At 55.6% G+C, this 25,787-nt stretch overlaps 4 protein-coding genes across 6 annotated transcripts; 2 read left to right on the plus strand and 2 right to left on the minus strand.

Moving 5' to 3' along the window:
- The first annotated feature begins 1,616 nt into the window (after positions 1–1,616).
- Positions 1,617–3,398, plus strand: Junb (jun B proto-oncogene). Its single transcript, XM_005381028.2, has one exon. The coding sequence runs from the start codon at positions 1,902–1,904 to the stop codon at positions 2,943–2,945; it is 1,044 nt and encodes a 347-aa protein (XP_005381085.1). The 5' UTR covers positions 1,617–1,901; the 3' UTR covers positions 2,946–3,398.
- Positions 3,399–5,909: 2,511 nt separating this feature from the next.
- On the minus strand, positions 5,910–9,562 carry Prdx2 (peroxiredoxin 2). Its single transcript, XM_005381032.1, has 6 exons — positions 9,455–9,562; positions 8,912–9,016; positions 8,673–8,826; positions 7,995–8,117; positions 7,727–7,857; positions 5,910–6,263 (listed from the first exon to the last, which is right to left on the minus strand). Exons 2-6 carry the CDS (start codon positions 9,012–9,014, stop codon positions 6,178–6,180), a joined length of 597 nt encoding a protein of 198 aa, XP_005381089.1. The 5' UTR covers positions 9,015–9,016; positions 9,455–9,562; the 3' UTR covers positions 5,910–6,177.
- A 79-nt stretch (positions 9,563–9,641) lies between these two features.
- Positions 9,642–19,268, plus strand: Rnaseh2a (ribonuclease H2, subunit A). 3 transcript variants are annotated; one of them, XM_005381029.2, is made up of 10 exons: positions 9,642–9,860; positions 12,922–13,125; positions 14,251–14,649; positions 14,835–14,906; positions 15,030–15,156; positions 15,256–15,343; positions 17,403–17,540; positions 17,645–17,732; positions 18,862–18,985; positions 19,069–19,268. In XM_005381029.2, exons 3-10 carry the CDS (start codon positions 14,523–14,525, stop codon positions 19,199–19,201), a joined length of 897 nt encoding a protein of 298 aa, XP_005381086.1. In that variant the 5' UTR covers positions 9,642–9,860; positions 12,922–13,125; positions 14,251–14,522; the 3' UTR covers positions 19,202–19,268. The 3 variants fall into 3 exon arrangements, with proteins under 3 accessions (XP_005381086.1, XP_005381087.1, XP_005381088.1); XM_005381030.2 differs by having other exon boundaries at positions 12,979–13,125; XM_005381031.2 differs by lacking the exon at positions 12,922–13,125.
- A 1,286-nt stretch (positions 19,269–20,554) lies between these two features.
- Rtbdn (retbindin) lies at positions 20,555–25,036 on the minus strand. The gene is made up of 6 exons (XM_005381033.1): positions 24,930–25,036; positions 24,189–24,412; positions 22,910–23,069; positions 22,704–22,814; positions 21,356–21,452; positions 20,555–20,819 (listed from the first exon to the last, which is right to left on the minus strand). The coding sequence occupies exons 2-6, from the start codon at positions 24,355–24,357 to the stop codon at positions 20,616–20,618; spliced, it is 741 nt and encodes a 246-aa protein (XP_005381090.1). The 5' UTR covers positions 24,358–24,412; positions 24,930–25,036; the 3' UTR covers positions 20,555–20,615.
- Between the last annotated feature and the right edge of the window lie 751 nt (positions 25,037–25,787).

Consider the following 25,787-nt stretch of genomic DNA (forward strand, 5'->3'; position numbering starts at 1 on the left):
GCCGTGGGGGCTCTGGGGGTGGCGGCCGGGGCTGGTCGGGACTAGCCGTCCGGGGGCCCGGGCGCGCCCTGGGATCTGGCAACTACCCGGGGCTCCTGGTTCTGGCGCGGGCCCCGGGACAGCGCAGATCCCACCCCTTCCTGTGGCCTAATATGGGCGTCGGGGAGAAACTCCGGGGGTCGCTCCACCCCTTAGTCCTGCCAGCCGACTCCGACCCGTTGCCATGGCGACCAGGCCCAGCTCTGCAGCTGCATCCCCCTCTCGCAGGCCGATGGAACCTCCCCGCGCAGCCTGCCTTCGCAGGCGCCTGCGGAGCCGCGGGAGAAACCATTCTGGGGCTTGGGGAACAACGGTGATCTAAACCCTCAGTGGCCTGGCAAGATCTGCGCCCAGAGATTCGGGCGGGGGGTCGCACGCCCGGGTTCCTCTTCCGAGACGCGGAAAGCAGCCGGACTCAGGGCGGGGCGCACGGTCCCGTAGGATCCGAGTGACGGAGATAGGGCCGGGTTCCTTCCCCCCGGGGCTGTTGCCACACTTCCTGCCTCGGCGCTCTTTCCCCAGCCTGTTTCTAAGGAAGGGAGTGGGGCTGGGCGACCGCACCCCAGCAGTCCGGCTGGGTCCGGGCTCCAGGAGCTGACTGGGTGTCGGGCAAGCCCAGGGTGACCAGGGGAGGGATCTGGAGTCGGGGACAGAGTATACAGGTGCCTAAAGTTCACTCACGAGGAGGCATGCCCGTCGTGGCGGACACTGCCGTACCAGTCGCCAAGGGACCCAAATCCCCTCCTCTGGCAAGTCCTGATTGGGTACCCTCCCGTCACCGTCCTTTTAACTCCAGGTGTGCCCGACCCTTCTACTCTCCTTCATTAGGGTTTCACAGATGGGCGCCTCTCTATTAGACACGTCCCCATCTTCTACCCCGTATGTTTTACCTGCCTCAGGGTACCCCTGGACTCTTGCTCATTTTCTGCACACATAGCTTTCCCCCATCCCTTCTTCCCACTTACGGGGGTACCCACCAACTCTCGCACGGACTCCCGAACCCCTACTCATTTCTTGTATACTAGGTGCTGCAGCTCCGCCCCCTGACCCTTTGGATCGCTCCCCTCCTCCCTCCTGTGAAAATTCCAGTCCCTCCACCGCTTTGTGCCCGACAGCCCCCAATTCCCTCCTGGGTCTGGTATCTTGTCTTCTGACCCTTCCCTGTCCCCACTGTGAGAGACTGGGTCTCCCAGTGTACTGTCAGTCCTCCCACCTCCTTCAGCCACCCCGAGTCCCCGAGACCTTCCTGGTACACCCGGGACCCCCTCCCCACTTGCTTTTCACTAGGTCTGCAAGTGCGTCCAGGCGAACATCCTCCCCCGTGTGCCTCGGGCAGGCAACACCTCCCTTCCTCCGCGCGCCGGGGTCCCTCGAGCCCCTCCCCCGGCAGCCGTTCCGAGCCACCCGGCCCGTGGCCGCTGTTTACAAGGACACGCGCTTCCTGACAGTGACGCGAGCCGCCTCCGCCCCTTCCCCACGCTTCAGGAGGGGGCGCGGGGGCCCGGCTCCAGGGACGGCCAATCGGAGCTCACTTCCGCGGCTGACTAGTGCAGTATAAAGGCGCGTGGCTTCAGCTGAGCGGCTGGGACCTTGAGGGCGGCCAGGCCAGCAACGCAACTGGCGGGGAGCGGGGAGCGGGGAGCAAGGGGGAAGCGATACGGAGCAAGCGAGTGCGCTACAGAGGGCGAGAGAACTCCGGAAGCCGGACAAAGCTTTGCGCACCTCTGCCCAGGCCGCTGCTAGCTCCCGAGAGCACGCGATCACACGACTGGCCCGGCCACCGCCGCGGACAGTGCGCCACTTGTGAGGCGAGGCCCGGGGCGGCCCGCGGGGACCCTGCCCAGATCGCCTGGGCCGCCCGGATGTGCACTAAAATGGAACAGCCCTTCTACCACGACGACTCGTACGCGACGACGGGATACGGGCGGGCCCCTGGAAGCCTTTCTCTGCACGACTACAAACTCCTGAAGCCCAGCCTGGCGCTGAACCTGGCAGACCCCTACCGCGGACTGAAGGCGCCTGGAGCGCGCGGCCCGGGCCCGGAAGGCAGTGGGGCCGGCAGCTATTTCTCCGGTCAGGGCTCAGATACAGGGGCGTCTCTGAAGCTTGCCTCCTCGGAGCTGGAGCGCCTGATCGTGCCCAACAGCAACGGCGTGATCACAACGACGCCCACGCCACCGGGACAGTACTTTTACCCCCGCGGGGGCGGCAGCAGCGGAGGTGCCGGGGGCGCGGGGGGCGGCGTCACCGAGGAGCAGGAGGGCTTCGCCGACGGCTTCGTCAAAGCTCTGGACGACCTGCATAAGATGAACCACGTGACGCCCCCCAACGTGTCCCTGGGTCCCGGCGGGGGGGCCCAGGCCGGGCCCGGGGGCGTCTACGCCGGCCCAGAGCCGCCTCCTGTCTACACCAACCTCAGCAGCTACTCCCCGGCCTCTGCGTCCTCCGGGGGCGCCGGGGCCGCCGTCGGGACCGGGAGCTCATACCCGACGGCCACCATCAGCTACCTCCCCCACGCGCCGCCCTTCGCTGGCGGCCACCCCGCTCAGCTGGGCTTGGGTCGCGGCGCCTCCGCCTTCAAGGAGGAACCACAGACCGTGCCTGAGGCGCGCAGCCGCGACGCCACGCCGCCGGTGTCCCCCATCAACATGGAAGACCAGGAGCGCATTAAAGTGGAGCGCAAGCGGCTGCGGAACCGACTGGCGGCCACCAAGTGCCGGAAGCGGAAACTAGAGCGCATCGCGCGCCTGGAGGACAAGGTGAAGACGCTGAAGGCTGAGAACGCGGGCTTGTCCAGCACCGCCGGGCTGCTCCGGGAGCAAGTGGCCCAGCTGAAACAGAAGGTCATGACCCACGTAAGCAACGGCTGCCAGCTGCTCCTGGGGGTCAAGGGCCACGCCTTCTGAGCGCCCTCTACAGAGACCCCGGCCTGGACTGCTGGGCGCGAGCCTCCGTGAGCAAGGCGGTGGGCACCGCCAGTCGGGGGGCGCCAGCCACACTGGACTCGGCCGCGCCCCGCGCTCAGCCCTCACCTCGACGTTTACAGCCCCCCTTCCATTCTTTTTTTTTTATTTTTTTCTTTTGGAAACGGACTCGATTCATATTGAATATAATATATTTGTGTATTTAACAGGAAGGGGAGAAGGGGGCGATTGCGGCGGAGCTGGCCCCGCCGCCCGGTACTCGAGCCCGCGGGGACACTGGGGAAGGGACCCCCGCCCCCTGCCCTCCCCCTCTGCACCGTACTGTGGGCAGAAACACGCACTTGATATCTAAAGAGTTTATTTTAAAATGTGTTTGTGTGTGTGTGCGTATGTTTTTATTGAATCTATTTAAGTAAAAACTGATTCTTTATTAAATTCTGTTGTCTTTCTTTCCAAACCAGGCGGGTGGAGGGAGGCGAGTGCTAGTGCCCCCACCCAACTGCTGTTTGTGTCTCTCCACTCTGCACCTGTGGCCCCTGTCAGCGCTGTCCGGACCTCTGGATCCCAGCTCCGGCCTCCAGTCCTCCCCCTGTCAGCCGATCTATCGGTTAGAAAGGTCCAAGCGCGGGACCAAGTCCCGCCGCTCAGCAAGCTCAGCATCCACGGCGGGGAGGAGGGGGCACTAGCCACCCCCACCCGATGCTCTGTGCGCAGGCGCGGCCCCGCCCGCGCCGGGGCTTTCCCCGCTGACGCAGCGGAAGCGTAGCCCGTATATGGTCAGATTCTGCGCAGTGACGCGCCGGCGTCTCCGGGCAGATTCCGGGAATCCCCTCCCCCTGCTCTGCCGGGCAGTGCTGCGACACCGGGAAGGGGGCCGGGATTTTCCCGGGCGGGCGGCTGCCGGGGCGCGGAAAGCCCCAGGCCTGGGTCCAGAGCGCCCGTGGTGGGCGGGCTGGGCACTCCTGGGTCCCGGGAGCCTCCCCTGAGCCTCCTTGCAAAGCTGGCGCCTGGGCCGCGCCGCGCCCACGCCCCTCGGTCTGATCTTCTGGCGCGCGCGCGGGGCGGGGGAGGGGGATGCTTCAGCCGCCTCGTTCGGCCGACGCCGCCCCCAGCCCGCCAGGAAGGGCGGCGCCGCCTGCCAGCTTCCCTTCCCGGTGCCAGGCCCGGAGCGAGGCGCCTGCCAGGTCTGGTCCTGCCAGGGCGGTGCTGCCGGGGCCGCTGGACTCCACCACCGCCCTCGCAGCTGGGACGCGGGATGGGGTGGGAGCCGCTGGCTGCCCGACAGGACCTAGCCAGCCTTGAAACTGGAGGCCTGCACAGCAGAGGAAGCTCCCCAAAGCCACCGTGATTGGGTGAGGGGAACAGACACGTGCATCATTTTGTGTATAAGATACTGAGTCAAAGGGGTCACTTGAATGCTAGAGTTTGGGACCAGCCTGGGCAACATAATGAGACAAAGTGGCTGGAGACATGGCCTGGACCATGGCAGACAGTCAACAACCGTGATATCATACGGTGATAAGGGCTAGGACAGGAAAAGCAGGTCAGGGTGACAGGACAGGAAGGGGAGGCAAGCTGCTCTGCCGAAGGTACGGGAAACGTGTTGACGTTCCAGCAGGTTAGAAGTAATAGGGGTCCGGAGAAGACAGTTTTACCGAGGGAAGAGCACATGCAAAGTTCCTGTTGCCCGGATACGGTGAGTCCGTGAAAGCACAGCCAGAAGACAGTTATGCCTGCAATGGAATGAGTTGGCGGCAGATAGATGAGAATAAGAGAGGCCTTGCAGGGTTTTAGGGGTTGGGGCTGGAGTGTTGCTCACGCGCGCAGAACACAGAATTCCAACGGGGATGACTGACCCTCATAGAGTATTTGCTGGCGAGCGGTACTCGTGGTGGGTCTACTTGTGAAATGAGACTGTCAGCCCTGTTCCAGGGAAGGAAATCAGGGCTCAGTGAAGGAAATCAGGGCTCAGTGAATGGCCACTTACTAAACACGAACCGAAGCACCCCCAAGATCGCTGCCTAGCTCCTGGCAGCTGCCTCTTAGGCCTCCCTACCCCTCTCACCGCAGGGCAGATAGGCCATCTCCCTAGGGACCCTGCATGTCCCCTCAGGCTCCAGGTGTTGGTTTTTCCAGGCCTCTTTCCCGTACAACCGAGCATAACTGACTCCTTCCAAGCATGGGGGGCGGGTCATTCTAGGAAATTTTTTTGTACTGGGGATTGAACCCATGGACTTAGCACGAGCTTCATCCCCAGCCTTTTTTTTTTTTTTCATTTTTTTGAGCTAGACGCCTCGAACTCATGGCCATCTTTCTTTAAGCCTCCAAAGCGCTAGGGTTACAGGCGTGCGCTTCCACACCCGGCTCATTTTTTTTTTTACTTTGAGAAAGGTTCTTGCTGAATTGCTCAGGCTGGGTTGAACTTGTGATTCTACTGCCTCAACCTCACAGGGTGCTGGAATGGCAGGTGTGCCCCCACGGCCTGCCCGTGCTCCACATACTTTAATTTTCATAGACACCCAGGGAAGGTCGCAGCTACTTCACGGCATTTGAGCCAGGCTGCCTAATGGCGAGATGAGGGCACTGACCTGCATGGTCAGCTTTCAGGATGTAGCAGGCCCGGTACAGTACTTGCTGAGAGGGGAGCGTTGACAAACACAGCCCTCCCACTCTTGGAACTCTCCCTCAGGTCAATGGGAAAAAGGCAAGTAGTATGCAGTGCATGAGGCGAGGCTGCCGCCTTGTGGTGAAAGTGAGTAACTACGAGGTCAGTTTCCCAGCCAAGTTGGGTTTTCGAACCTGGGAAGGGGAGGGAGACAGGGAGAATGCCAGACAGAACACACAGACAGGGGCTGGGGATTTAGCTCAGCGGCGCAAAGTCTTGAGTTCGATTCCTGGTACCGGAAAACAAACAAACAAACAAACAAAAAAACCACACAGACAGACTCATTTCTGTCCCTAATACTTTATTGGTCATCTACAGACCTGTGCCAGTGGGATGGGCACCAGGGAAGGGTCACTTGTCGCCCGATCCTAGTGGAGGACGGGAAAACCTTGGCAAAGTTCTCCAGCCTGTGCCCAGCGGAGTTTGGAGTTTGGAGGGGCAGATCCACCCTTTCTGGATTCATCCTTTCTAGGCCAGCACAGACAGCCAGGCAGAAGCAGAGGTGGGATCCAAGAACACAAACTCACTCCCCAGCTCCCATCTGCCAGCCTAGTTGTGCTTGGAGAAGTATTCCTTGCTGTCATCCACCGTGGGCTTGATTGTATCGCTGCCGGGCTTCCAGCCAGCGGGACAGACTGGAAAGAGAGGGTGTGTATGTGAGGATCACAGTCACTCAGGACGGAGGCACAACCAGAGCCTCCATTACAGGGAAAAAGCTGGAGCCGGGCAGGGGAGCACACCTGTAATCCCAGGACTCTGGCAAGGGTAAGGCAGGAGGATCACAAGTTTGAGACTAGCCTAGGCAACTCAGCCACTACGTGAGAGCCTGTCTCAAAATTAAAAAGTGCTGGGAAGGCCCTGGGTTCAACCTCCAGTACCCTCCCCACACACACACAGGAAAGAAGGCTGGGTGTGGTGGCATATCATCTCAGCATTCAAGGAGGCTGAGACAAGAAGATCTCTACGAGTATGAGGCCAGCCAGAGCCACATAGTAAGACCCTGTTTCAAGGGAAAAAAAATCGGAAGCAGTGGCCAAAACCCCAGCTATAAGCCCAGCCATAGCATTTTCTGGTTATTTTGAGACAAGGATCTCACTACGTGGTCCAGGCTGGCCTCAAACTTGGGACGATCCTCCTGCCTCTTCCTCCTGCCTCTTCCTCCTGCCTCAGCCTCCCACTCAATTATAGTCGAGTGCTAGGATTACATGCTGGTGCCACCATGCCCCACATTTTCTGATCAACATTTTCCTGTCCTATTTAATTCCTTTCGCTCTCTAGCGCCACCATCCTTCCACACTAGGGGTTGCACCCAGGGCCTTCACAGGGAGCTCTTTTAATTGTGTGTGTGTGTCTTTTTGAGACAGTGTCGCCCTATGCAGTTCATGCTGGCCTTGCGCTCACTTTGTAGCCCAGGCTGGTCTCGAACTTGCAATGATTCTCCTGCCTCAGCCTCCTGAGTGCTGGGATTACAGGCGTGCGCTACCACGCCTGACCTAATGGACTTTTGCATGCCTATAGTCAGGTTGCCTCCTGCATATGAGAAGGTACTGTGAGCAGGTTAGGGATGTAGTTCAGTGGTGAGTGCTTGCCTAGCATATGGCGGGGAGCGGGGCGGGCAAAGTTTCATCCCCAGCACATTAAAAAAAAAAAAACAGGAAGTCTGATTCAATTCCCATTATTCAAGCATGTCTTCTCAAACACCTTCTATAGCTATCACCTCCCAACCCCATCTCCTCAGTTATTGGGTATTGATCCCAAGGCCTTCACACTGAGCTAGATTCCAAAGGCCCTTTATCTTTTATTTTGAGACAGGATCTCAGTAATTTTCTAAATTGCCCAAGCTAGGCTTCAACTTGTGATCCTCCTGCCTCAGCTTCCCAAAGTGCTTTGATTACAGGCACGTGGCACCATACCTGTCTGCACTTCCTGGTCTTGTATTAAGGCATTTCCTATAGATAAGGCCCTGAGATGAATGGGGCCTTAACCTCCATTCTACACAGATGCTGGGGTGGGTTGTGCATGTCTGCATGATACAGAGGAGCTGAGGACATGGCCATGAGGACGTGGCCATGAGGATGTGCGTGTACATCCTGCTCACCTTCCCCATGTTCATCTGTGTACTGGAAGGCCTGGACCAGCCGTAGAGCCTCATCCACAGAGCGCCCCACGGGCAAATCGTTCACAGTGATCTGTCGCAGAATGCCCTTGCCATCGATGATGAAGAGGCCCCTGGAGATACAGCAGATACAGTTTCCAAGTGAGGAGCTGGGAGCTCTCACTTCCAGGGCCAGGGAAGGGAGCCCCACCGGGAGTCCTGTCACTCTAGGGACAGGGGTTTCCTGAGTTGGGCAGAGGGCCCCCTGTACCTGTAGGCAATACCCTCATCGCTCTTCAGCACTCCATATTTATCAGACAAGCTTCTGGTCACATCGGCCAGCAGCGGGATGTTCAGGGGTCCCAAGCCTCCCTCCTTACGGGGCGTGTTGATCCTGGGGATAATAGAGACAGGGTTAGGGCTTTAGGGTGCCTGGCTCAGAGGGGATTTTTCCCCTGTGGGCCTGGGTGTGATAAGGGCTGAAGTTGAGGTGCTGGAGGCAAGAGATAAAGGAGTTAAAGCAGGAGCCCCACCCACCATGCCCTGCTGGTCTGTGCAGGGCCTGAATCCCATATCTTGGCCACCAGATGGGAACCAGGGGCTAAAACTCCACCTCTGGCCAAGTGGCTTTCCATGTGCTCCTGGACTCGGTACCATGCAGTGGTCAGAGTCCCCAGCCTCCTAGCTGGGATCCCAGGCCCAGCCCTTCATTTGCTGAACTAGAGTTTCCACTTCTGTAAATAAGCTGTCTCAGCCTGCCTCGAATAACTAAGGGAGACAAAGCATCTGCAACTTCCCGTCCCAGTCCAACAACTAGCTGCCGAATTCGAATTACTGTCATCAGCACTGAGGAATGGGGTGTCTTTCTTTCCACTCTTTCAAGGTGGGGAAAGGAGGCCACAGAACACGGCCCTGTGGTGTGGGCTCGGCAACGCCACCGCGCCCATACCAAGCCAGGTGGGTGAACTGCGAGTCCACGGAGACCCCCAGCACCTCGCAGCCCAGCTTTCGGAAGTCCTCAGCGTGCTCGCTGAACGCAATGATCTCCGTGGGGCACACGAAGGTGAAGTCCAGCGGGTAGAAGAAGAGGACCACGTACTTCCCTGAGGACAGAAGGAGAGACAGGCGTCAGGCCCGCCCCTCTGCAGCAAAGCGGGCCGACATGCTGGCCCCTTGATGTCACCTCACCTCTAAAGTCCGAGAGCTTGACCTCTTTGAAGGCGCCGTCCACCACAGCGGTGGCCGTGAAGTCCGGGGCCGGCTTCCCGATGTGCGCGCTGCCGGATGCCATGGCTAGAGGCCGAGACCCCGCGCTCAGTGCCCGGGGACCCTTTGTCCTAGCTCCCCAAGGTCAAGGGGGATAGGCCCCCTGGGGTTGAGTCCGAGGGGCGGAGCAGCCGTGTCCCAGCCCCCGCCCGGTCCCTCCTCCCCTGCCCGGGTCTGCAAGGCCGTGCCAGAACCCGCCCCCCTACCCAGGCCGCGGGGACCCCATCAGAGGCCTGCCTGGGGTCCCCAGCCCTAACCAGAGAGCAAAGGCCCAAGAGGAGGGCGCGAGGCTCGGCGATCGCGCCTCGACTCGCAAGCAAGACTCTGGCCTCGGTTTCCCCCGCAAGGACAGGCGGGCACCATGGCGGATGGAAAGAACAAAGGAGGCCGGGGGTGAGGTCTGCATAGGCCCAGAACTGCACCGAGCAGGCTCCCCCGAGTCCGATGCACTCGGCGTGGCTGTACCTGCGTAGGTGAAAGCCGGACCCGCAGAGGAGAAGACGCAAAACTGAAATTCACAGCTCCCAGTAGTCACTGGGCCGCCGAGCCTTTTATACGCAGCTCGAACCTTGCAGGCGCCGGGCGGGGACAAGTGGGCGTGGCCGCGAGCGGGCGGGTCCACTGCGTCTAGCGGGGGGAGGCGCGCGGCCGGTCCGGACCACCGAACCTGCGCAGGGGGGCGCTCGCTCGGCCCCTTGGCGCTCCGGGCGGTTGGAGTCCTGCATGGCCGGGAGCCCTCCTGCGCTGTTGCTGCCGTTTTTGATGCTCCTGGTGCCGGAGATCCCTGCCCAGGTCTACCCAGACTACCAGTACTTCGGCCAGCAGGGCGAAGGTGACACCTGGGAGCTGCTGCGGCTGCAACATCAAAAGGGTAATGGCAGGCGGCGGGGCTGCCCATCGCTGCACTGATCGCGAACACACCCCGCCCCGCGCATCCCCGCTCTCGTCCCCTGGGACGTGTGACTGCCGCGAGGTTCAGTTTTCCGCGCCGTAAATGGCAACAGCCGCTGTGTGTGAGCAGCAACCAGCGGCGGGGGACGTGGTAGGTTGACCAAGCAGGAGACACTGCCAGAGAAACGAGGACGAGACCGACCAAGAAGGAGGCGGGGAAGCCGGGGAAACCAGAAAGGGTTTGGACGGTACCATAGGAGCCGAGTAACAAGCAGAGGCCCCAGTGCAGATTTGAGGAGAGCCCCGGATATGCGAAAGCAGGTGCCCAGGCCAAAAGACAAAGGAATGAGAAGGGGTGTGGCAGAGGTCTGGCGAGGTAGAACAGGAAGGGGCAGGGTCAAGGGAGCCTCGGCGCTGAGATCAGGCCTGTGCCCCGGGAACGGAGGAGGAATCCGTGCAGAGCATCTGAAGGGAAGCTGGGGGCGTGGCTCCGCGGGACAGCGCCTGCCTAGTGTGGCGGAGAGCCTGGGCTCCAACTCCAGCGCTGTGCAAAAAGCTAACAACAGAAACAAAGTTATAGCTGCTTTCAACGTGATCATGATAATTGCTTTGGTTCTACGTGTTAGCACAGCGCCAGGGATTTTAAGTACCGTCAATTATGTCAATTATGCCATTTAATTTACCACCTGTCAGGCCTGCTGGTCAGGTGGCACTGCGCCCGCTGGATAGACCGAGGATTAATCCCTTACTGATGGTTGTCATCTTTGTGTTTTTGTTTTATTTTAAAGAGAAAAAAATCAAACAAAATTTCAAAGCAAGATACTAGGAGGGTAACAATGGTTAATACATTGTATATTGTTATCTTTAAATTAGTTACAACATTACAACATATTGGCATTTAATTGTCCAGTCAATATTAGTGCATACCTTTATTTTCAATGAGCTAAGAACAATCAGTAGTATAACTATCTTAACTGTTTTTTGTTTTGTTTTGTTTTTGTTTGTTTTTTGGTGTTTTGGTTTTTTTTTTTTTTGGTACTGGGAATCAAATTCAGGACCCTCACTTGCCACGCAGGTGCTGTGCCACTGAGCTATATCCCCATCCCTAACTGCCATACATACACAAATATCTTTTTTTCTTTTTGCTATTCCCTTCTCGATTCCCCCATAACAGTTTCTCTTTCCTTTTGAAGTTTATTTCCCATTTTGTAATATCTATTGTACATTTTGGATCTTACTTAATCTTTCAGCTTTTCACATTAGGGAGACAATACAATGTTTACACATCTGCACCTGGTTTATTTCACTTATGAGTATGGTCTTGAGTTGCATCCATTTACCTATAAAAGTCTCCAGTTTATCCTTCTTTATGGCTGAGTGGTACTCCCTTGTATAAAAAGACCACATCTTTTTTATCCATTCCTTGGCTAGTGGGCATTTGGGTTGTTTCCAAGATCTAGCTATTACAAATTTTGCTGCTATAAACATATATTGCTGTGGTACAATGTTTTTAATTCTTCTAGGAAAATACCCAGAGGGGAATAGCTGGTCCAAATGTGACCTCCAATCCTAGTTTTTTAAAAAAAATTTCCACAGTGATTTCCACAGTGGTTGCATAGTCTACACTCCCAGCAACAGTGCAGAAGGGTTGTTTTTTTTTTCCCCACAGTCCCTCCAGCAGTTGTTATTGGTTGATTTCTTCAAAATAGCCATTCTTTCTGGGGTGAGATGGAATCTCAGTGTTGTTTTAATTTGCAACACTCAAATGACTGGTGATATTGAACATTTTAAAAATATATTTATTTGATGTTTGAATTTGTTCACCTGGGAAGTGTGTATTCCTCTCGGATGCCCATTTTTGGATTGGGTTTTTAAATTTGGGAGGTCGGATTTTTAAAATTTTTTGTATGTTCTCGATAATAATCCTTTGTCTAAGGCACAGCTGGTAAACATTTTTTCCCCCATCGTGGGTTGTCTCTTCATTTTGTTGGTGGTTTCTCTTACTGTGCAAAAGTTTTTTTTTAAAATCAGATGAGATCCCAGTTGAATCTTTGTGATAGTTGCTGTGTGAGTGGAGTTTTATTCATAAAGTCTTTGCCTACACCAGTGTCTTCAAGAGTTTTACCTATCCTATCTTCCAGCAAATTTAACGTTTCTGTTTTAGTACTTAGATCTTTGATCCATTTCAAATTTAGTTTAGTGCATGGTGAAAGATATGGGCCCAATTTTAATCTTTGGCATGTGCAGAGCCAGTTTTTCTAGCACCATTTCTTAAAGAGGCTATCTTTCTTCCAATGAATGTGTTGCTTTTTTGTTTTTTGAGACAGGGTCTCACTGTGTAGTTCAAGCTGGCCTTGAATTCACTATGTAGCCTAGGCTGGTCTTTAACTCCTAGAGATCCTCCTGCCTCAGCCTCTCTAGTACTGTAATTACAGGTGTCTGCCAACACACCTGGCTTGGTCATCTTTGAATAGCAAAGTCTCCGTTTCCTTGCTTGGAACTAATGGAAGCACAAAATGTCACAGAAACAGAGTCTAGCAAAGATGAGCTGTAATGTTAGGGTTTTTGTTTTCTTTCCTTATTTATTTATTTATTTAGTTTTGAGACAGCGTCTCACTTTGCAGTTCAGGCTGGCCTTGAGCTCACTTTGTAGCCCAGGCTGGTCTTGAATTCACAGCGATCCTCCTGCCTCAGCCTCCCAAGTGCTGGGATTATAGGCATGAGCCACCACGCCTAACTTGTTTTTATTTTCTGATACTGGGGATTGAGCCCAGGGCTTTGACACTGAGCTACATATCCAGACCCTTTCTTCTTCCCTTCCTCCCTTTGTCTTTCTTTCTTTCTCTTTCTTTTTTTCATTGTTTCCTTTGAGGCAGAGTCTTGCTAAATTATCCAGGCTGGGCTTGGTCTTGGGATCCACCTGTCTCAGCCTCCCAGAGTGCTGGGATGACAGGCATACATCAAATAGGGGGAGGAACAATTTCTGCCGACCTGGGTCTTTATCCACCCCCACCCCCACCCCCACCCCCGTCTATTTCTAGTCAAGGAGGACTCTATCCTTGGCCCGTGGGGAAAGTGGCGCTGTCTCTGTGACCTAGGCAAGCAGGAGCGCAGCCGCGAGGTGCTGGGCAAGGCACCAGGCCCGGTGTTCATGGACCGCGAGAGCCTGGTGCAGAGGAGGCCCTGCCGGCAGCGGGACTGTGCGTCTTGCCGGCCGTTGGACTGCGCCTGGAGGCTCTGAGCCAGTGAGCCCTGGGCGAGGAGGCGGGGAGGGTGGGGCTGAGCAGGTCTGGAGTCCCCGGGGAGGGTGGGAGCCAGGAAGGGCGAGCGGGTGGGTCTGGGCTAGGAAGGGAAGGGGAGCTGCGCCTTGAGGCTGGTGGTGGAGCGCAGAGAATCAGGGCACAGAAGCCCCAGTGATAGCCAGGGAGAAGCCAAGAGAGGTGGTGGAGACCGGTAGGGGTCGCTAGAGAAGGAAGAGATGGGACCCTACGCGAGGGCAGGAGCTTGGTGAGCACCACGAGCTCCAGGCAGAGTTCAGGCTCGCCACTACTCCAGGGAAGAGGAGAAGGGCAGTGGAGTGGCAGAATCAGCTGGGAGCCAGAGCTCAGCTGAGACAGGCAATAGGGCAGAGGTGGGGACCTGAACGCTGAATTTCCGGAAAGGAGCCCACGTGGTGGATGGAGACCCCTAACAGGAATCTGTGGGGGTCTGGGATCTCCATTACGGGTAGGGGAGACTTGGCTTAAGCCCTCTGTTTTCTTCCTAGTGCTGGGGGTTGAACACAGAATGTTCACACTGAGATACATCCCCAGCCGTTTGTTTGTTTATTGACACACCGTCTCCCTATATAGTCCAGGCAGGCCTTGAACTCACTCTAAGGTCCAGCCTGGCCTCCAACTGTGTCGATCCTCCTGCCTCAGCCTCTGGAGTGCTGGGATTACAGGCGTGGGCTACCAGCCTGGCCTTATTTTATTTTGGGACCAGGTCTTGGTTGACTTGCTAAGTTGCCCAGGCTGGGCTGGAGCTTGCCATCCTACTGGCTCAGTCTCCCAGAATGGGAGGGCTTGGGTTGAATGAGAGAGACAGTAGGAGGGAGAGGTCCTGAGTATAGGGAAGATCCGAGTGGGCGACCAAGGAAGAGAGTTCGGGAACCCCAAGGCAGGAGCCCTGAGCTCACTGGAAGAAAAGAACCCCTAAATGCAGGGGGCAGAGCCCGTGTGCTGAGGGGGAAGGGCCGGGAGTGCTGGGATCTGAGTGCAAGGTGGGCGGTGGAGACCCATGTTCTGGGAGTGCAGTGATAGTTGACATTCTAGGTCTGAAAGGCGTCTGAGCTCTGCCTCAGTGTCCTTTAATTTCTCTTTTCTCATTAGCCTCTCCAGGAGGAGCCCTCGAAGCCCCAGGACGGAGTTTTCAAAGAGACCCTGCCCACACAGTACTGCAAACTACACTCTCAGCGGAACCCTTATGAACTACAATTCCCAGAAGGCCACAGGACGGTGTCTGTCGTGCAAGGCCTGCAGGGACGTCGGGGCGTGTCCTGTGTGCCAATTGGTCAGAATCCAGCGCCGCTCCGGGGCCCGCGGAAAACTCGCAGAGACCGGAACCTGCAGCGTTGGTTACTGCGGGTGTTGTCGGTGGCATCATGGACCTCAGCGAGCTGGACAAGGACAATACCGGCCGCTGTCGCCTGAGCTCGCCTGTGCCCGCCGTGTGTCGCAAAGAGCCCTGTGTTCTGGGCGTGGACGAAGCTGGCCGGGGCCCCGTGCTGGGTGGGCCCCAGGGCAGGGAATGGGAAGGGCGTGATGCAAGGATGGGGTCCGGGTTGGGGAGGGGCAGTGATCGTGGGAAGACCACGGACACCAGAGAAAGCTGGGGTGATGGAGCGGGGGTTGCAGCTTTCGCGGGCTCTTTGGTTGCACCCTGCTCTCGGAAACCTGACCTCCCTCCTCCCCAGGCCCCATGGTCTACGCCATCTGTTACTGTCCCCAGTCCCGCCTGGCAGATCTGGAGGCCCTGAAGGTGGCAGGTGAGCCTGAGGTATACAACTGGGGGTGGCTTCCTGAGCAGGTGCAGAGGGCGGGTGGGAAATGGAGGAGCGGGCAGGAATTGAGAGAACCGGCTGCCCCCCCTTTTGTCCAACTCCACCCAGACTCAAAGACCCTGTCGGAGAACGAGCGGGAGAGGCTGTTTTCGAAAATGGAAGAGGACAGGGACTTTGTGGGCTGGGCCCTGGACGTGCTGTCTCCAAACCTCATCTCCACCAGCATGCTTGGGCGGTGAGGGTCCCGGACAGGTTGGCGCGGAGGGACAGCCAGCGTGTATTGGTTGGGTCTGTGGCTGCAGTGAGGTCAGCTGAGCTCTTTCCTCTGCTGTAGGGTCAAATACAACCTGAACTCTCTCTCCCATGACACAGCCTCAGGGCTAATCCAGTACGCATTGGACCAGGGTGTGAACGTCACCCAGGTGAGCCGACCTTTTGGGTTTCATTTTGATTACCTTGGGATAAAATGGGAGGGTAAAAAAAAAAAAAGTGCAGTGGGTGGTAAGAGTGTAGCTCAGTGGTAGAGCCTGTGCTTAACATGTGCAATGTCCTGGGTCATATCCAGTCTCCTCCCAAAAAAAATAAGAAGGAAAATGAAATTTATTCCTAGGGGAAAAAACGTAGTGGGCAGTTTAGTATAAGATACATTATGAAGCTGGGTGTGGTGGCGCACACCTGTAATCCCAGCACTCAGGAGGCTGAGGCAGGAGGATTGCTGTGAGTTCAAGGCCAGCCTGAACTGCATAGCGAGACCCTGTCCCAAAAAGACCAAAAAAAAAAAAAAAAAAAAAAAAGATACATTATGAATGCACTATTTGTGCCCAATGTGTGTCCCATACCTGTCTGCTCCAGAGACCTTTCCTAAAGGCCCTGAGGATCTGGAACAAATCTTACATCCGTCCACCTTCCTACAGCATGTGTCCTAGGCCAGGGTCCCCCCAGCCAAGAAGCCTGCCCAACTCCCTCCCTGGTCCCCACCTCCAGCCCCCTCCTCTTCAGTCTGCTCCCCACGCAGCAGACCAGCATCTTTGTGAAATGTAAATCTTGACATTTAATATTATGATCACAGTGGAAATTAAATTGGGAAATTACGTCAAGTGGGGGAGAATGAGATGAAATTACCAGGGAAGAACATCCATTGGCACAGCATTGACTGCTGTGAGGCAAGGAACAGGCTGTTTTGAGGGAATGATAGGGAAATGCATCTGACGGAGGGGTCGTAGTGTGCAGGCTGTGCTGAGGAGGAGGCCGGGGCCAGGCCCCTCGTGCAAAGCTGGAGGTGCTGGACTGGAGCCCATGACAGAGGCCCTGCCCTTGGTGAGCCGTACACAGATAACGCTGACTCCTGAGAACTGGCGTGGCTGTGGAGGTGCCACGCAGCCTCATTCTTTTGTTGACCTCACTTCTGTGCTCCAGGCATGGGGCCAGCGCCCTGCTGCTGGGCATTCTCTGCAGGCTCTCAATGCGGGACCTTTGCACTAGCTGTTCCCACCTCCTGGAGCACTCTTTCCAAGATCCTCACCTGCCTTCCTTCCTGTCGTGCTTCAAAGCTTTATTCAATAGTCACCTTCTTGGATCTTCTCTGAGCCTTACTCTTCACTGCTTAAAGTAATGACCACTGGGCATGGTGAGGCACGCTTGTAATCCCAGCACCTGGGAGGCTGAGGCCCAAACCACCCATGAGTTAAAGCCCAGCCAAAACCACATAGCAAGACCCTGTTTCAAAGAACCAGAACAACAATAACAAAAAATTATGACTCCTTTTAGCTCTTTGGTGCTCTTTGTTACTTATCCCGTTTTTTTTTTTTTTTTAATTATTGATTAATTTATTTATTTTTTGTCTTTTTTGAGACAGAGTGTCACTTTGCAGTCCAGGCTGGCCTTGAGCTCACTTTGTAGCCCAGGCTGATCTCGAATTCGCAACGATCCTCCTGCCTCAGCCTCCTGAGTGCTGGGATTACAGGCATGCACCACCACACCCAGCTTTAAATTTTTTTAGGAGAGTACTGGAAATCTAACTCAGGACCTTGCATTTGCCAGGCAGGTGCTTGTGCTGCTGAGCTATAGCCCCTGCCCTTTATGTTTTGAGATATATGTTTTGAGGTATAGCCCTCTCACTGTGCAGTTCAGGCTGGCCTTGAACTCACTATGTAGCCCAGGCTGGCTGTGAACTTGCGGCAGTCCTCATGCCTCAACCGGCTGAGTGCTGGGACTTCAGGGGTGCACCTTCAGGCCCTGCTTGTTTTGTTTTGTTTTTCTAATATAAAATATATTCTATCAGGCCTGGGGTTATAGCTCAGTGATGGCTCAGTGATTGTCTAGCATATGTGATAACCTGGCTTCAATCCCTAGTACCATAAAAGAAGAAGGAAAAGTGTTTTTGGCGATGGGAACAGTAAGTGAAAGGCTAGGAGTTGAGTCCTTTACTTAATTGTTTCTTCAGCTGTTTGTTGATTGAATACATTGTTGTCACCATGACAGGTATTTGTGGACACTGTGGGGTTGCCAGAGACATATCAGGAGCGGCTGCAGCAGCGCTTTCCTGATGTTACAGTGACTGTCAAAGCCAAAGCAGATGCCCTCTACCCTGTGGTCAGTGCCGCAAGCATCTGTGCCAAGGTCAGGGCCCGCTGGCCACAGCCAGTTTCTGGCATCCTCCTGGGCGCGGGGCAGGCAGGCTGTGGAGGAGGAGCAAGACCCCCCAGCCCCTGTCTTGCCTGCAGGTGGCTCGGGACCAGGCCGTGAAGAGCTGGCAGTTCGTGGAGAAAGTGCAGGACCTGGACACTGACTATGGCTCTGGCTACCCCAATGGTGAGCAGAGGGTGTCCCGCCTCCCCCACCACCACCCCAGACGCTGGCTGTGCTGGGGATGCTCACGTGACCAGAGCTGGGCCTGCTGACTTACGCCGTCACCTGCTCCCTGGTAGAAGAGGCCAAGGCCCAGGCAGCAGCCCAGCTGATAGCCTCCCTCCTATCTCCTCTCCCTACCTTTTTGTTTCTTCTTTGAGACAGGGTCTCACTGTGTAGTCTCAGCTGGCCTTGAACTCATTATGTAGCCAGAGCTGGCCTCCAACTTGCCTCGGTTCTCCTGCCTGAAGGTAGAGCTGCAGGGCGGGGTGCCACTCAGTGGTAGAGGCACATTTCACACGCTTGAGACTCGCATTTCTCCCCAGACCAGAGAAGATAAAGTGAGCAGGCAGCAGCGGGGCTCCAGGGGTCCTCTGGTCGGGGGGCTAAGGGAGGGGCTGGCGGTTGGGTGGGGTAACAGAGGGAGCCTGTGGGGTAGATCTCAGGGGAAGCTAAAACCACTTGGGAATCGGGCAGGGTGGCACACAGCTGCATCGCAATACTCTGGGAAGCTGAGGCAGGGGGACTGAAAGTTGGGCAGTTTAGCAAATCCCTAAGACCCTGTCTCAAAATAAAAAGGACTGGGGATGCAGCTGAATGCGCAGGCTCTGGGTTCAATTCCCACTATGCCCCCGCCCCAAAAAAGAAAAAGACAAATTCCCTGAAATGCTTGTCTCATGATCCTTGTCCTTGGGGCCGGAGGATGTCTTAGAGGCAGTTTCCCCGTAAGCTGCACTGTTTTCTTTCTCTTTCTCAGCACTGGAAATTGACATAAGCCCTTTGGCCTGACCTACACCCCTTAACCTTTTTGAAAAAATTTGTTTCAAGACAGGATCTTGCTGAGCTCCCCAGGCTGGGCTCAAACTTGTAATCCTCCTGCCTCAGCCTCCCACAGTGCTGAGATGGCACCGTGAGCACGGTTTGGCCAGGTGCCTTGTGGGAGGGCGGGACTAACCTGTCTGTGCAAAGGGCTGAAGTAGGAAGGTGCCAGAGACAGAGCAGCCTCAGGGAGGGACTTGGAGGAATCCAGCACGCGTGGTGAGGAGCTCAGCTGTCCCTCTGCTCAGCGCTGCCACCATCACTGTCCCCCCAGACCCCAAGACGAAAGCCTGGCTGAGGAAGCACGTGGAGCCCGTGTTCGGCTTCCCACAGTTCGTCCGGTTCAGCTGGCGTACAGCCCAGGCCATCCTGGAGAAGGAGGCGGAAGGTGTTATGTGGTGGGTATCACCCAGGTGCCCTGGGCAGCAGGGAGGGAGGCTGAGCCTCAGCCAGAAGTGGTCAGTGCCACCCTCTCCCCCAGGGAGGACTCCGCAGCCGAGGAGCAGGAGGGATCCAGGAAGATCACATCCTACTTCCAAAGCGAAGGCCTCCAAGCCCGCCCCCCACACCGGTACTTCCAGGAGCGTGGCCTGGAGTCAGCCACTGCCCTCTAGAAGCCAGCCAGCTACCCTCTGCCGGCCTCCCCTGCCTCCAGGATTAAAGTTGTTTGAGGACAAGCGAGTCCAGGGGCTGTATTTAGGGAACAAGCAGTGGTGTGTGTGTGTGTGTGTGTGTGTGTGTGCGCGTGCGCACGCGCTCACCAGGGGAATGCAGCTGCTGCTTTTTGGAACCTAAACAGAATGGGTCTGTGTGATTGACCATTTGATTTTGCAGGGGGAGGCAGTGTTGTTGAGACAGGGTCTCACTATGTAGTTCAGGGTGGTCTTGAACTCAGGACCATCCTCCTGCCCCAGCCTTCTGGGTGGTGGGATGGCAAGCGTGCACTACCATACCCAGTGTCAATGTTATGTCTTGACTCCCTGCCCAGTGCTCCTTCCCACTCCTGGTTCCAGCACCTGATTCTCCTTTGGGCAAGCTACCCCTCCCCCATCCTCAACCCCCCTGTGAGCCCTCAGGCGCCATCATAACCTGGATCCAGCCGGCCAGGACAGTGTTCCCTGGGCACCGTGATTGGTTTGGTGATGAGCTAATGGACCGATGGCAGCCAGGCCTGGAAACTGGCCAGTGCTTCTCCTAACCAGGCCATGTCATGACCCCTGGATCATGGAGGCGCTGGTCCATGTTTGCCGCTATGAGGAGCTCTTGTCCAGAGTGTAGTAGAAAAAAAGACTGAAAAAACAGAGAGAGAGTGTGTGTGTATGGTACTAGGGGTTGAACCTAGGGGAAACTGAGGTTCTCCTAGCATTTTTTATTTTGATACAGAGTGTCACTACATTTGCCAGGCTGGGATCTAACTTGAGAACTTCCTGCCACAGCCTCCCAGAGTGCTGGGATTACAGGCATGTGCCACCACACCCAGTGACACGTAGATTTCTAACATCGCTTAAACCCTTAGATTCAGCCTTTCCTGAAGCTTCCTTGTTTCAGCTGAAAGGCACTTGTAGCTGAGTGGGTTTCACAGCTGAATAAAGCCTGAGCAGTCCTCCAGGGGGACTTGAAATGCTGACTTGCTGTCCCGCCCTCTCTGAGGACAGGAAAGGTCTCATCTCTCCATCTCCCTGTGACCTGGCACACAGGGATCATTAGCCTTGCTCTGGTGACTAGGCCTAAGTTGACACTGCCCCTTCCTTTTATTTTTTTAGACAGGGTCTCCCTATGTAGCTCAGGCCAGCCTCGAACTCACGGCGATCCTCCTGCCTCAGCTGCCGGGGCGGACCTTCTTCACAAGGGGAGGAAACAGGCTCTCCTAGGGCTCTGGTAGGAGGAGGATTCAGAGTGCTGTGAAGTGAGACCCCTCACTTCCTGGCAGTTCTTTCCCCAAGGAGCAGCCACACAAGTGCTCTGGCTGGGACTTTATTCAGAGGGAGGAGACAGTGGTCGAGTTTGGGTCGCTTCCAGAGGGGTCTGCTAGGGGCCGCTGCCGCTGCCGCTGCCGCTGCCACTTCCCGCGGTGTCCGGGGCGGACGGACGAGTTTCCCGGGCACTCCGGCCTGGTCGGCAACGAGGGGACACCGATGTGGGAAGGTTGAGGCAATGGCGGGAGCCAGGAGCTGCCACTGGCAGGGCGTCACCCAGGGCAGAGCGACAAAGGTCCGCCCCGTCGGCGAAGGTCTGGACAGAAGAGGCGGGGTTAGAGCGCCACTGGGTGGGGTCTAGAAGTGCAGGGGGCGGGGCCTAGGGGAGGGACCATCTGCCAATTCCTTCACATGTGAGGCTGCAGAGTTGGGCAGGGCCTTGAGGAGAACCACTACATCCTCAGGTCCTTTAGAGAGGGTTTTTTTGTTTTTTGAGACGGGGTCTCGATGTGCAGCTAGGCTGGCCTTGAACTCAGTATGTAGCTCAGGCTGGCCTCCAATTCAGGGCGATCCACCTGCCTCAGCCTCCCGAGTGCTTGGATTACAGGCCTGTGCCACTATCCCCAACCTAAAAAGGACTTGGATGGGCTCGGAGAAGAGACGGTCCCTTGGGAGAGGACTGTGGACTCAGGGGACCCTTGGGGGACTATGGGCATATCCCAACACGAATGTGAGCCTGGGATGGATGGAGACGGGGCATTGGCAGTGCCAGACCAGGAAGGAAGGAGACAGGGCCAGGAACATCAAGGCAGGACGTCAGTCTCCTCTGCTAGCCCTCTGCCCTACACTCACCTGCCCATAGGTGCGGCAGCTGGGCGCACAGCTCCTGTCTCCTGAGGTCGGCAACCAAGTTGGGCCACAGGCAATATCATCTTCACAGATGGTGAACCTGGAAGAATGTGTGGAGGCAGCAGGGTCAGGGCTTCAAAGGCGGGTCTACTAATACTCTTGCTCTCCAAGTCTCTGCCCACTGGTGGGCCCCCCGCTGATCTTGTCTTTCTTTCTTTCATTTGTTTGAGATAGGGCCTCACTATGTAGTTCATACAGTCTTTAAACTCACTGTGAAGCTCAGGCTGGCCTCGAGCTCCATGTGATCTTCCTGCCTCAGCCTCCTGTGTGCTGGGATTCTAGGCATGTGCCACCACACCTGGTGGCTTCTTTTTGTGTGTGTGTGTGTGTGTGTGTGTGTTTTTGAGACAGGGTCTTGCTATGCACTTCAGGCTGGCCTTGAACTCATTTTGTAGCCTAGGCTGATCTCAAACTTGCAAGGATCCTCCTGCCTCAGCTTCCCGAGTGACTGGTGGCTTCTTTTATGTAATGAATTTTATTTATTTTTAAGGTGCTTGTGATTGAGCTCAGGACCTTCCACATGCTAAGAAAGTGTTCTGCCCCTGAGCCATACCCTGCAATGCACAGGTGCACAGATAGTTTCAGCTCCTTTTACTGCTAACCAGGCCGTGTCACACAACCTCATCTCTACAGACCCTATGAATGTGTTCAAGTTAGCCCCTGACATGCTCACCGTTTACTTTTCTCTTTTCAATCAAGGGTTCTGTGCTTTAAAAAACATACCTCCCTGGCATGGTGGTCCAAGCCTGTAATCATAGCACTCTGGGAGGCTGAGGCAAGAGAAATGAAAATTTGAGCCCAGAGTGGACACTTGAGAGACCCTGTATATACATTAAAAAAAAAAAAAAAAAAAAAAAAAAAGCGCTAGTGATGTATTTCAGTGTGCAGGCCCTAGGTTCAATCCTCAGTGCCAAGAAAATTAAAAAATAAAAAATAAGAACCAGGCATAGTGGTGCATCCCTGAAATCCCAGCATTCAGGAGGCTGAAGCAGGATTGCTGTGAGTTCAAGGCCAGCCTGGGCTACCTAGTGAATTCAAGGCCTGTCACAAAAAAATAAGTAAGCAAAAAAAAACAACCAATAAGTAAACTTTCAGGCCCATAAGCGGCCACGCCCCTAATTGCCATCTTTAAAGCCAGAGGGCCTCATGCTGCTCCCCTTTCTGCTCTGTCCCTGAATGCTAGACTTCTTTCCTAGACACAGGTTCCTGGGGTGGCTGCAGGCAGGCCAGGCCGTTTCCCCTTGCGAGGCCGAGCCTCGGGCCCCACCCTAGGCCCCGCCCCCCCGCGTACCAGGCCTCGCAGAGCTCGGCGCAGAGCGGTGGTGGCCGGCGCAGCCCCAGTAGCAGCAGGCGGAAGCGACGGTGGAGGGCGCGCTGCAGATGTCCCAGAAAGGATTTGCACCTGGACCTCGGAGACAGGGCCGATGGTCAGGACCCGGGGAAGGGGACAGGGTCCTGATCCCAGGCCCGGGCCACACTAGGGGGCACTGTACTCACCCAGGAGTCGGCGCCCCACAGTGTTCACGGCCGGCTGCAGGGCCCTGTGCGCTGGGTCTGTCCACCTCGGAGGGACAACAAGGCGCTGGCGATGGGGCTGCCTGCGAGCCAGGGGCTTGAATCATCAAGTAAGGTTGGGGAAATGAAGCTGTAGAGTCCTCTGAAAAAGGACGCTACAGTTACATAAGTCCACTCAAAGAGAAAACTCAGAAAACCCTCCAGGTGTGGGGGTGTACACCTGTCATCCCAGCACTAAGGAGGCTGAGGCAGGAGGATCACCTTGAGGTCGAGGCCAGCCTGGGCTACATAGTTAGATGTTGCCTCAAAAGACCACAACCGGCATGGTGGCACACTCCTGCCACCATGGAGCAGGTGGCACTCAGGAGGCTGAGGCAGGAGGATCCTTGTGAGTTCGAGACCAGTCTAGGCTACAAAGTGAGCTCAAGGCCAGCCTGAACTGCATAGTGAGACCCTGTCTCAAAAAGACAAAAAGAAAAAAACAAAAAAAACCACAACCAAAATCAAACATGAACCTTAAAGATCCTTCTCGAGCCGCAGGTATACTTCTAGCAGGAATGATTATGGCTTGTAATCAGCTTAGATTTGTCTTGCACCTAGAAATGGTATGTGTCCCTATGCTTAATCTTTCAAGACACTTCCTTGGTAGCTCTGTTATTTTCTATTTTTAGTGGCCCAGGGAGGCACAGATATGAAGTAGCAGATCTGGGATTTGGATTGGAAACCAAGCAGTTTGACATCACATCAAGTTTGTTTGCTTTTGGTTTTTTTCTTGCTTTGTTTTTTGTCTTTTTGAGACAAAATCTCGCTGTGCAGTTCAGGCTGGCCTTGAGCTCACACTGTAGCCCAGGCTGGCCTTGAACTCTCAATGATCTTCCTGCCTCAGCCTCCTGAGTCCTGCGATTACAGGCGGGTGCCACCATGCCTGGCTAGTTGTTGTTGAGTTATTATTGCTATGGTTTTTTTTGGTACCGGGAATCAAACTCAGGACCTTGTGCTTGCCAGGCAAATGCTTGTACCGCTAAGCTATATCCCCAGCCCATGTTGTTGGGTTATTTATTTACTTATTTTGAGACACAGTCTGGCTATGTTTCTCAAACTGGAAGTCCTCCTACCTCAGCCTCCCAAGTACTGGGGTTACAGGTGTGTGCTACCAGGCCCAGCTCAGAGTCTGTGCTCTAACACATCATTCTTGGCCACCTGGAGCCCCTCTAATGACATCCTGGCATTGTTTTGGTAGAGTGGGGGTTTGGGTACTCACCTTCCAGGTGCAGCTCTCCTGTGTCCAGTTCAGCTGCCAGCCCATGGCAGCCCTGAGACCTGGCTCGAAGTGTGTGACTCCCACCACAGGTCCCCAGTAGTATCCATGCCAGGGTTGGTGGCAGGGCCCAGGCCAGACCCCTGGGCCGAGCATGGCTCTTGCAGGCCATATCTTCCTTGGGTAAGGGCAGCTGGGCTTGGAGGCGTGTTTGTGGCGGTTCCTTTCTGGATTCAGGGTGGCACCCTCAGATCACACCCACAGGTGGCACCGGGGATGGGTCCCCAGTGAGCCCTTCACTTCCAGGGCCTGGGGTGATCAGGGCTGCTTTGACCCCAGTGCCATCCTAACAGATCCACGGCCCTCTCACCCCTTCAGGACCAGATGCCACCGCCAGCTGGAGACACCGTACAACAGGTCTCCTCCACCCTGCAGTCCTCAGCCTCTCCCGCTGTCTTCAGGGCCAAGAGGGCCATCCCAGCTCTTCCAATCCCCCTCCTGAGCTGTAATTCCTCCCTCACTTTGTCCAGCCTCCTCCCTCCTTCTTGCCAGCCTGTCTCACGGTCACCTTCTCCCAGCTTACAATCGGCTTAGGAACTGCCAGCAGCACTGTGCAAGCTTGGGACCCAGCTTGGCTGTACCAGAGCCAGGATCCTGGTGGGGTCCAGAAGCTCGGGCAGGGGAGGCTTCCTGTGTGTGGAACCGAGCCGAGCCCCTTCCCGCCTCCCGGGCCCAGCCCCTCACCTGTGAGCCGGACTGGAGTCTAGTGGCTGCCGGGACCGCTCAGGAGGCCGGGGCACTGTGGCAGCAGAAAGGGGTGTGGATTGAGATGTGGGTGGGACTTCCCATAGCCCCGCCCCTGGCCCGCCTACAAAAGCCGATGGATTTGGGGCTTGTGTGTATACCTATGTGCTAGCCCTTATATTGAGCTTTTATCTTAAACTCTGTATCTGTGTTTGGTCTGTGTGTGTGTGTGTGTGTGTGTGTGTGTGTGTATGTTCAGAATCTCAGTATGTGTCCTGGTCCAAGTGTGTGCAGTTGAGAATATGTATCAAAATAAACCTGAGGGAGTCAGGAGAGGTGGCACACTCTTATAATCCCAGCACTTAAGAGGCTGAGGCAGGAAGATTGCCACAAATTCAAGACCAGCCTGGGCTACATAGCAAGTTCAAGGCCAGCCTGGATTACATAGCCAGGCCTTGTCTCAAAAAAACACAAAATAATGATGACCTGGGAGGGAGGGCCCAGGGTAGGTATGCTTTTGAAGATGCTGTGGGTAACTCAGTAGAGTTGATCATGAGTTAACAAGGGAACACTGTCATGCGTGTTGTGTGTCTGTCTGAAGCATGTGCTCGTGTATGTTGCTGGGTCCCTCTGCAGCATCTGTGAATGTGTCTTTGTGAACATTCCTTAAGCTCACCCATCCATTCACCCAACACCTCCTGAGCACCCTGTGTGCCCTGGGAGGTGGTAGTGAACATGACACGACACTCTCCACTGACATGCTGGTGGCAGAGTTGGCGGGGGAACACAGCACTGCTGGGTTGTGTTGGGAGCACAATGTCTGTGTTGGGTAAGGATTTTTGTGTGACTGGGCACTCT

Source organism: Chinchilla lanigera, unplaced genomic scaffold (assembly GCF_000276665.1).
Source record: "Chinchilla lanigera isolate Chin_1 unplaced genomic scaffold, ChiLan1.0 scaffold00014, whole genome shotgun sequence".
NCBI classification, from domain to species: domain Eukaryota; kingdom Metazoa; phylum Chordata; class Mammalia; order Rodentia; family Chinchillidae; genus Chinchilla; species Chinchilla lanigera.

Coding starts and splice junctions, on each gene's coding strand:
- Rnaseh2a (XM_005381029.2), top strand. CDS start 14,523: ATGGACCTCAGCGAGCTGGACAAGGACAATACCGGCCGCTGTCGCCTG. Junction 14,907..15,029: donor GGAGGCCCTGAAGGTGGCAG/GTGAGCCTGAGG, acceptor AACTCCACCCAG/ACTCAAAGACCCTGTCGGAG. Junction 15,344..17,402: donor AGGGTGTGAACGTCACCCAG/GTGAGCCGACCT, acceptor TCACCATGACAG/GTATTTGTGGACACTGTGGG.
- Rtbdn (XM_005381033.1), bottom strand. CDS start 24,357: ATGGCCTGCAAGAGCCATGCTCGGCCCAGGGGTCTGGCCTGGGCCCTG. Junction 22,815..22,909: donor TGTGGGGCGCCGACTCCTGG/GTGAGTACAGTG, acceptor TCCGAGGTCCAG/GTGCAAATCCTTTCTGGGAC. Junction 20,820..21,355: donor GCTGCCGCACCTATGGGCAG/GTGAGTGTAGGG, acceptor TCTTCTGTCCAG/ACCTTCGCCGACGGGGCGGA.
- Prdx2 (XM_005381032.1), bottom strand. CDS start 9,014: ATGGCATCCGGCAGCGCGCACATCGGGAAGCCGGCCCCGGACTTCACG. Junction 8,827..8,911: donor CAAGCTCTCGGACTTTAGAG/GTGAGGTGACAT, acceptor TTCTGTCCTCAG/GGAAGTACGTGGTCCTCTTC. Junction 6,264..7,726: donor CACAGATGAACATGGGGAAG/GTGAGCAGGATG, acceptor CTCTCTTTCCAG/TCTGTCCCGCTGGCTGGAAG.
- Junb (XM_005381028.2), top strand. CDS start 1,902: ATGTGCACTAAAATGGAACAGCCCTTCTACCACGACGACTCGTACGCG.